Source organism: Vigna angularis, chromosome 9 (genome assembly GCF_016808095.1).
Source record: "Vigna angularis cultivar LongXiaoDou No.4 chromosome 9, ASM1680809v1, whole genome shotgun sequence".
NCBI classification, from domain to species: Eukaryota; Viridiplantae; Streptophyta; class Magnoliopsida; order Fabales; family Fabaceae; genus Vigna; species Vigna angularis.
Genome location: NC_068978.1, coordinates 20,044,858 through 20,055,142, shown reverse-complemented (window position 1 = coordinate 20,055,142; position 10,285 = coordinate 20,044,858). Strand labels below are relative to the sequence as shown.

Here is a 10,285-nt window from a genome sequence, read left to right as displayed (position 1 = left end):
ATTATGTGATCCAGAAGTATTTTTTATATTCAGAAGTTGCTTTAGTTTATGAATTGCAGAATCTAAAAATATTTTTTATTTTTAGTTTGTATAATTTGAAAGCTATTTTTGAAGAAAAAATAAAACTTCTAATTTCTGCAATCCAAAAGTTATTTTTGACTTTTACATTGAACAATTACTAGGAAGCTTTAGATTGCACAACAATCTAAAAGCTTTTAGATTGCATAATCAAAAGTTAAAAAATATCATATAAAATTGAAAAAAGGTATTATGGTGGTGCGGAAAGAAGTTTATGAAGGTGCAAGAAGAGATTGGCCTATGCATGATCATCATCTATTGGGCCTATTTCCTTTATCCGCTTCTGAATTCAACTGAAACAAACACTCCTCACACTTCACTTCAAACTATACTATCTTCCCTCATACCTCCATCTTCATTTTCATTTTCCTTCAATGGCTTCCATAAATTTCAACCCCTTCGGGGGAAACTGGTTCTCCAAACCCCCCAACCCTCTCTCTCTCCCCTCTTTTCCCAACAACGTCTTCAACCTCGCCGACGCACCCTCCCTCCACCCCAACTTCGCCGCTATATCCCTCTCAAACCCCTTCCGCCGCAAGCCCAAGGAAAATGCCACCGAGGAGGCCGGCCACTTCGAGATGTTGGCCCGCCAGGCCCTTTGGGAGGCCGAGACCCGCCCGGACCACCGCCACACCCCGGAGGTCGACAAAATCCTCGCTGAAAACGACGCCGCCTTCGGCTCCGACGATTCCGTCTTCGAGAAGCGCGAGAACGCCACGGAGGAGGAAATTCGGGAGAACGCGGAGCTTGTGGACATGATGCGCAGCAGCCCCTTGGTGCAGTTCCTGGCTCGCGCCGAAGAGATTCTCGACAAGATGAATGAGTATGAGCTGAAGGCGAACGAAAAACCCTACCACGATGAGGATGCGGAATTGTGGAAGGAGATTCCGCATATCATTGGGCTCGACGGGCGGCCCATGCCTCGCAAGGCCCAGAAGACCCGCCAGGAGGCCGATGACAAATTTTGGGACTTCGCCAGACAGTTCTTTTTCGGGCTCTGGAACTTCAGACAGCGGCCCTACCCTCCCGGGAAGCCCATCGACGCGGCCCAGTCCATTGGGTATAAGAACCTCGAGAGGCGCTACTATGACTGTGAGTTGCATTCAATTTTTCTTTTCAATCCTACTTATTTGCCACTGTTTTATGTTTGGATTGCCCTTTGAGGTGAGATGTAACATATTTCACAACTTTTCATAATAACTTAGGACAGAAACATAAAATGGCATTGTTCAAAATTTATATTTAGTTAACACATAAGCTAATTTGTAAATTTGTGTTTATTTTGTTAAAGAAATTTGCTTTATTGTTTTTCACATACCACTGCACATATTACCTCCTATCCTATTACGTGTTGAATACGTGACCCAAGTGACCCAAATTGAAGTATCAGCGCAGATTTCCTCTTTTACAAACATATACAACAACTCCTTGTGATTTTTTTTTACAAACAATTAATGGGAGATAGATAGTGTAATGTACAAGAGATGTTAATCTAATGTCCTTAAAACGATTAAGGAGTTTTTGGTAAGTCCCAAGAAGGAGGGATATCTGGCAAAATCTGAGGAAAAGACATGGGAGACGGGTCTAGTTTAATTGGACCTTAAATAATTGACAAGTGGGACCATAGAATGTGTAAGAATTAAAATTGATATCCCTGTCAGGTTTTGATTATTTATGAAGAAAAAAACTAGTGTACCGCAGTGGCCGAAAGTTAATCTCTGTGTGAAATGTATGAGATGGTCATTGTAGGCTGAAGTTGTTTTCTTGATGGATCCAAACTCATGAACAACCGGTAACCAAGACACAACTTAACACAAGTCGATATCACGTATTGAGTAGAGATATGACTAATATAGTTCTTCTAAGTTTGGGATCTCTACCTAGTAAGTCAATTTTGTGAAATTTAGTTAACTTAACATGAATAATAATCTGTCTTTTGTAGTTACTTGGCCACTTGTATCTTTGGAGGTTTGTTAGTTGTGATTTGTGAGGGAATGTTTTTCTTCGAACACCCATATTTGTGCATGTTTCATGTCTTGTTGAGGGGGTGTAGTGAGATCTCACATTGATAAGAGATATAACTAGTGTTTTTTATATAAGTTTTGTGGTGTTTGATTCGGTCTTGGGTTCAAATTCTAAAATCAATGACCTTATCTTATGAAGTAATATTTAATTACATGGATCATGCGATGTCACTAAACTCAGTTAAAGCTAAATTCTCTACAATATTATACAGCATGAAGCTATATTTTGGAAATAATTGAAAGGATTATGTTAATATGTCAAAATTTAGAAAAGATGATAAGCTACATGTTGCAAAGAAGTTCAAATGTTATGAATGTTACCTAGCATACAAATATCTATCAAACTAGGAGATTATTTTGCTTTTGAATGTTTCTCTTCTAAAAGTAAGAGTAAAGTAAATTATCATAGTCATTGAACAACATTAACAAAAAATGTGTTCAAATTCTTTAAGCCCTTGGATTCGACTCTCGATGAAATATGTGCTGGAATAGTTGTATTGAAATATTTCATCTAGCATATCAGAAGTCTATCAAAATAAGAAAACATTTTTATCTTGAATTTTTCTCTTCTAAAGTAAGGGTAAAGTAAATTATTGTAATCATTGAACAACATTAACAAAAAAAAGTGCTGAGATTCTATAAAGTCTTGGATTTGACTCTTGGTGAAATATGTGCTGGAGTATTTGTGTTTGTTAGAATAGTGTTAAATAGAATTCATTGTAAAGGTGTTGTGTGCTTTGTGCTGCACCTAGTTCCTATATATAGCTTTTCAAATTCGCTTCTCTTCCCTTTCATACACTTGAGAATTAAACTCTAAATAATTCTAGAGAGCTTGATTGATCCCTCTCATAATCTTCTATTTATAAAAGTAAATTGATACAAGAGTACATGATAATTAGGGTAATCCTAGACACAATATAATCATGATAATTAAGGTAATCTCAGACATAATATAATCATGATAAATAGGGCAACTCTAGACACAATATAATCATGATAAATAGGGTAAGTCTAGACACAATATAATCATGATAAATAGAGTAAATATTCTAACACTCCCCCTCAAGCTAGAGCATACAAATTGTATGTACCAAGCTTGGAATAAATAAACTCACTCCAACAAAATCAACTTGTCTCGAATGTCGAGACAATAGACATGGTAACTTTGGCTTCGAACAAGATGCACATATGCTTTAGACCATCGAGAGAGAATGTCTACAAACCAAATTGGACTCACAAACCAGCATAACCAAAGAGACTCCTCATAAGTTTATGGAGAATAATATTGGACAACCACGAAATTTCAACTAGCACCATGAACCTTCAAGTAGGATGACTTTGACAAAGTTGATTTCCATCAAAAGTGGATGACTAATGGTAGACATTGACAAACCGCAGAGACTGGATTTCCATCAAGTAAGGATGGGGCCTGCATGGCTAAAAGCGACAAACTGTAGAGATTGGATTCCATTAAGTATGGATGGGGCTTACAGTAGCTAAAAGCGACAAACTACAAGGACTAAATTGTCATCATTGACTGATGGGGTCTGTAGTGGCTGAAACAAACTGCAGTGACTAAACTTCCATTACTTAGGGACTAAATTGACATAATTGATTGATGGGGCCTGTAGTGGCTGAAACATACTACAGGGACTAAACTGCCATTATTGACTGATGGGGTCTGCAGTCGTTGAAAGCGACAAACTACAGGGACTAAGTTGCCATCATTCATTGATGGGGCCTGTAGTGGCTGAAACATACTCCCCCTCATGGCGAACGACCAAAATGATGACACGCCGATGACAAATCGTGAAGGTGGAAGATCATAATGGTCTCCATAATTCATCAAAGCATCCAAAAACAAATTTGACAAAGGACTGGTAAATTGTTTGACTAAGATTATGAATCTTGCCAGAAATAGACTCCCCTCATGTCATGAGTAAGCTTCAACCTATGACTTTGGTGTTGAAATTCCTTGGTGTTAACCAACTAATAACATTGACTCTCCTTGGGGACTTGTAAATAAATGACACAAAAACATCACAGCTGCTACAATATGCAAACTAAACACACATTATGAAAGAGAGACTAAGGAACAATGCTGAAACTAATTTTTTTTTCTTTTGGCCAAGCGAGACGAAAGCTAGTGGCGTAGTATGATTCTGACATTGGGAAGGTGACTTGTGACAAACACGTGCCGGAAGCTGATCGGAGAGAAGTCGTTTGTGACAGTGCGTGTGGAGGAGAATGAGGCAGCGACCACCTAGGATGGGTCACACTCCTTAAGGCGACAAAACCCCTAACTTTGTCGGAGAAAACATGATGGTGGCGGCAGACGTCGGACAAATGTGGCGTGCGTGGTGGTGCCTGGATGAGAACTAGCCCTCGACATCGGGCGGGATTGACCATCGCTCAAGGAGGCGATCCAGATCCATTGGTCATCGAACTAAACTGTGGCGGTGGCCGGCGGCAGGCATTAGCGGATGGCGTCAGAATGGCAGGGAACAAAATTGATGGTGACAAACTTATGTGAACAACTCCTCACAGTGGAAAAATAGTGCCAAGTGGACAACGACGAACGGCGTCAGACAACAACAAACAACACCAGACAACGACAAATTGTGCCAGACAACGACAAACTGTGCCAGACAGTTGCGGACAGCAACTAGGGTTTGGAGACTAGATAGAAACCAGAACAAGACTGCTCATTGAGGTATTTAAGAAAATATGAAATTTTTAAGGCCGCCGGTGGCGGCAGCTACGGGCCACCGGCGACAACAAAGACAGAGTAGGAAGAGACTCATACAACCTGCTCTGATACCAACTTGAGAATTAAACTCTAAAATAATTCTAGAGAGCTTGATTGATCCCTCTCATAATCTTCTATTTATAAAAATAAATTGATACAAGAGTACATGATAATTAAGGTAACCCTAGACACAATATAATCATGATAATTAAGGTAATCCCAGACATAATATAATCACGATAAATAATGCAACTCTAGACACAATATAATCATGATAAATAGGGTAACTCTAGACACAATATAATCATGATAAATAGGGTAAATATTCTAACACATACATAGTATATGATGTGATAGGATACTGGGTGATAGGATAGAAGGTAGGGGAACCGAACGGTAAGAGGCAAGGGAGCCGAACGGTAAGAGGCAAGGGAGCCGAACGGTAGGAGGCAGGAGGAAGCAAGCCGAACGGTAGGAAGCAGAAGGCGGTGAAGAACTAGAGCCGATCGGTTGAAGAAGTTACTATCCTAACTGCAGTTAGGATATGCGGGAAATATTTAGTATATTTAGAGCAATATTCAGGGAAATATATTCTAGGAAAATATTTTATTTAGAACAATATTCATATTTTATTCTAGGGAAAGATTTTATTCTAGGGAAATATTTTATTTAGAACAATATTCATATTTTATTCTAGGGAAATATTTTATTGAGCACAATATTCTATGGAAAGATTTAGCACAAGATGGGCGGGAAATAATTAGTATAAATAAAGCTAGAGGCTATTGTTAGGGTTATGCTTTTGATTATTGAGTTTGTTGAGAGGCGGCTATGCATCTTATGAGGGAGGTTATGCTCTCAATTATTGTTTACTTTTGTTATTCAGGTATTATCATCAATAAAAGAGATTTATTCGTCCATTATCATTCATTCCCTATTCTTTTGGTTTCCTGTGAGTGTTGAGTGTTAATCTTTGCCTACTGTGATCGTGGTTAGATACGTCTCCTACTCGGATACGTAACATGATGTATCTAAAGTTGTTATAAATGAGATTCTAAAAGAGGGAAATTCACTCTCAAAATTTCATTCTAATTCCTTTGTATTATTCTCAAGTGTGTTGTAATATTTAATATACATTGTTGATGTTGGTTAATTGGTATGAATTGATAGCCTTGATGAAAATATATTGATTCTTGTTCATGATCCCTCATAGGCGTTTATCAATTTTGGTGCTCTATGTTTGGTTGTTAAACAAGCTATCTACCTTTTTCATTTGTAATTTGCCGAGGGAGAAAAAGAAATATTCATAAGTTAGAACGGATTGTTTTGAACATTTTGTGGTTATGTTATTGCTAGTTTCCTTTAACATGGGAGTTGAACGTGAGATATGTAATCAATATTATCATTGTCTGTTGAAGCTTTTGTAATAAAGTATCAAACTCTAGATGTAAAATATTTCCATTAATTGATGTATCTGCCCACAGTTCTACTTTTGGTTGTATGATGTTATTTCTGTCGGTGTAGTTATCATGAGGAGTGGTGGGTGGTACTATAAGGATCGGCTGGGTCGGACAAGAGGACCATTAGAGTTGATTACGCTTAAAAGTGCATGGAGTGCTGGGATTATTGATAAAAACACTTTCATTTGGGGAGAGGATATGGATGAATGGGCACCAATTCACATGATTTACGGAATGGAACGTGCAATTGCCACTTGGGAAGGTCTGTTGAATTCCATATTTTCTCTTCCTCTGATATATACTCATTATTGTTGAGACATGAGCAGAGCTATGACAGAATTTGTAAACTTAAAATACTTTTTGTCATTTGACCATTTTGTCATCATTTTTAATGATGATTGATATATAAGCATTTGAGCATTTGTTTTTGTATGAGCCTAGGACTAATGGACCAGTTACCACTATCAATCAAATTTTGGACCTATATGGTATTTCGCTCTGGTCTACAGATGAGTGTTGATTTTTTTTCTTAGTTTCAGATCGTTAGAAAAATTTGAGATGGGAGGAATCGTTATTTGTAATTTTCCAAATTTGTGGTCCCTCAGTTACATCAGTCAAAGGGAGAATATGAGGTTCTCTGGAACTGTTTTGAACATGGTCTTTTACAACGTCCTAAAATTGGAATATTACATTATCCAATTTTTGACAAAAATCTTGATAACTGTGTGTTCAGCACTTGACAAAAACTATAGAACTAAAATAATATTAGATGCTATTTTAGGTTGTCTTCTTACCTGGTGTTTTGTTTTTGGCTTGGGGATTGTTTCTGCTGGCCCCTATGCGTTAGTATTTGATAAAAGCTAATTCTCAGTTGGGGAACTTTGTAGTTAGACTTGCTGCTTCAGCAACAGCATTGCTTCACAAACTACAAAAGGGCATACCACCTTGGGTTCCTTTGAAGGGATTTGAAAAGAAGACGTATAAGCAACTTCAAGAAGAAGCTATACAAAGCAAGAGACGTGATTTAGCAGTATTGGAAGCTAATGATGGTCTTTGGCCAGGAGTTAAAATTCCAAGCTATGCTCTATTTCTTTGGGCTAGTGGCTCTGAACTGACCACTATTTTGGAACAGGATCACATGCCCAACAAATACATTCCCAGACATGTTAGGTATGCACATGCTGAGACTGTTACCAGAATAGCACTGAATTGTGATTGCTACAAGATTCAGCAATTTGTTATGGTTTCTAACTCTTGCCCTTCCTCTCCCCTCCTCTTATTTTCTTTGGGTTGGGTTGGATTGCTGTGTGAGGCAGAAAGAAGTTGGCTGAACTCATTCCAGGGTTAAGGCCATGGGAAGTTCTGAGCTTAGAACAAGCAATGGATCGAATAACATTTAATGGGGAATGGTACCGTGAGCCTCTTGGTTCCTACACCACTGGTCCCCCCTACCTCCAGCACTGGAATGAAGATGTTATGGTATGCCTTTTCGTCAAACATTTTGAATTCATTATTCTATAATTTGATATTTTTAAAAATAAAGGAATTAAATGATATTTTACTAGCATAATGTGTTAAAATTTATGTTTATTTTATAAACATTACAACTTCAATTTAAAAAGAAGTAGCTCCAAAACAATGCTAACTTGAAACATGAATTTAATTTTCTTTGATTGTTTACAGGAGTTGTATAAGATATTTGAAGATCTTAATTCTGAGCTGTGCGAACACATGGAGAGATCAGTTGCTGGTTTTGATAAAATTATGGAGAAGGTCAGGGACGATTTTTTTGCGAGAACTAACAAACTGTTAGAGCAGAAAGACAAAGAGAAAAGAGAAGAACGCAAGAAAGCTGGGTTGCCCGAGTATTTGTGGCCTGAAAAACCATTTAAACCTTCATGATTTCTGCAGATCATATGGTAAGACTCCTTTGTGACTGATTCTTTAAATTATAGTTAGCTATTTATTTTGAACATCCAATGTACCATAGCTATACAAAAAAAATTATTTACCCACTTGACTAAAATGATGAAACCGAATTTTCTTTTATTTTTTTGGGCTGGGAAAAGGGGTGTCGGATTAATTTTCCACCAGTTATTTGACTTTTGATTGACATAATTGAATATATATATATATATATGTATATAAACATGCTTTATTTTCTACTATTGGTTAAATTTAGGACAACATTTAGATGCATTACTACAGGAACTTCTGTATTATTAAAGGTTCCATTAAAAATCAGTATTCTATGTAATAAAAGATTTCATTTAATGTCAATGATATGCAAAATAATTCCATTTGATGTCAATAATATGCGTGATAAAGGATTTAGTTAAATGTCAATAATATGCATAATCGAGAAATTCATGAACAAAATTTGCGTGTATCTAAATTTTGTCTATTTTTCTTAATTATAAATATCATGAATAGAGTTTATTAAACAAGGATTGAAATCTATAATTTTTGTTATTTTTAATAGGTATCAGCATATCGTATAGAGTGCTAAAATGTTGTGTTAGCAATTATTAACACGCTAATTGGTTATTAACACGAGGGCTTGCATTACTTGCGTTGCCCTTGGGAAGTTATCTGGTTGTTTATTTATATGCATTTGGTTCTTTATTTGTTGCACATTGTGGTCCACTAATAAAAAGTTGACATTGTGACTAGGAAGCATTTTTTTTTAAAAAAATTTTCATGCTCTTAGGAAAGTTGAAAGGTTGTTTCTGGCGATTACATTTCTAACAGGTTCTCAAATATTTTTCTGGGGGTAATATCTGGTTGATTCATTAAGCTACTATTGCAAGAGGATTTTTTTTTCATTTCAGGGTAAGATTTTTAGATAGTGAAAAGTGTGCTGAGAATGGTATCGTGAACTAAGAAGGCAATCTGGGACCTCAAGATTGTCTTTTTTGGAGTTGGTTAGAACATCACTGTTGTTAAATATTGGCCTGTAGTGAATAATGAACGCAAATATTCCTTAGCTTCTTGTGTTCTTTCTTTCGGAGGCGCGTGACCTCTAGTCAGGATTCTTTCACAACCCTAAACTTTAGCAGTTTGATTAATTTGCATAAAAAAACATGAAAATCTTGCAATGATCCAACTTAGCATTGCACATACTGGCTATATACACGATTACCTTTCAACTTTGCTGAAACAAACTTACACCAAAATTCTGTCTGGATCTGTGTTGAAGATACGTGTTTTGTAGTAAAGCAACTTCAAGATTTTCAAAATGACGAAGAAACAATTATTTTTGCTTCAAATGTTCATGTACGTTAATTACCGGAAATGCAGGTTTGTTTGTAACCACATGAATGAAGCTTATGGCACTGTGAAGTAAATGTCCTGACATTACATTCTTCTGTTAGAATGAGAATGTTTTGGAATGGGGAAGAAGCGCTTGAGAAATTGTCCTTCTAGAGGTATTAGACAAGTAAATCATATTAGTTTTCTCTTATCTATCTTGTTTTTGTGTATGGAATGTTTGTCTCACCTTATTAATCTCATTGTGCATCATCAAAATTGGGTCTTTTAAGCCTGTCAGTCAGACCAAAATGTCAATTAGATTACTCATGCCTCATGTTATGTTTGGACGAAGTAACTTAGATAATTCATTTATTTGAAGAATTTAAAATTTTTTACACTAAAATGACTTGTTTGGACAAAGTAATTAGAAATTCAAATTTAATGAATTTTGATATGTATTTCAAATTAATAAAGTAGAAGGATTTCAAATATCCTCAAAAGTATAGAAATTTTAAATTTCACTTTTCACTCTACTCAAGAAGGTCGAGTTGAGTCAACAGTCAACTCCATTTGAATTGAACACTTAGTCAAGTCAAACCAGATCGAAAGTTGAGTCAAGTTGTCTTGGGTTGTAAGTTTAGTTGAGTTGACTCGATGAGCCGAGTTGGTTTGGGTCAAATGTTGAGTTGAGTTAATCTAGGTCAAATGTCAAAGGGTTAAAG

General features: G+C 36.6%; 1 protein-coding gene across 2 annotated transcripts; it reads left to right on the top strand.

Annotated features, from left to right (window-relative positions):
* Positions 1-384: 384 nt before the first annotated feature.
* Positions 385-9,855, top strand: LOC108347707 (protein TIC 56, chloroplastic). Of its 2 annotated transcripts, none has more exons than XM_017587122.2 (6): positions 385-1,170; positions 6,376-6,573; positions 7,199-7,481; positions 7,628-7,790; positions 7,995-8,230; positions 9,143-9,412. In XM_017587122.2, the coding sequence occupies exons 1-5, from the start codon at positions 453-455 to the stop codon at positions 8,211-8,213; spliced, it is 1,581 nt and encodes a 526-aa protein (XP_017442611.1). In that variant the 5' UTR covers positions 385-452; the 3' UTR covers positions 8,214-8,230; positions 9,143-9,412. The 2 variants fall into 2 exon arrangements, with proteins under 2 accessions (XP_017442611.1, XP_017442610.1); XM_017587121.2 differs by lacking the exon at positions 9,143-9,412 and adding an exon at positions 9,612-9,855 and having other exon boundaries at positions 386-1,170.
* Positions 9,856-10,285: the final 430 nt, after the last annotated feature.

What these genes read in the sequence shown, in the direction of transcription:
- LOC108347707 (XM_017587121.2), top strand. Translation starts at nt 453, where the DNA reads ATGGCTTCCATAAATTTCAACCCCTTCGGGGGAAACTGGTTCTCCAAA. An exon ending in TACATTCCCAGACATGTTAG is followed by an intron (nt 7,482 to 7,627) that starts GTATGCACATGC and finishes TGTGTGAGGCAG; the next exon opens with AAAGAAGTTGGCTGAACTCA. An exon ending in ACTGGAATGAAGATGTTATG is followed by an intron (nt 7,791 to 7,994) that starts GTATGCCTTTTC and finishes GATTGTTTACAG; the next exon opens with GAGTTGTATAAGATATTTGA.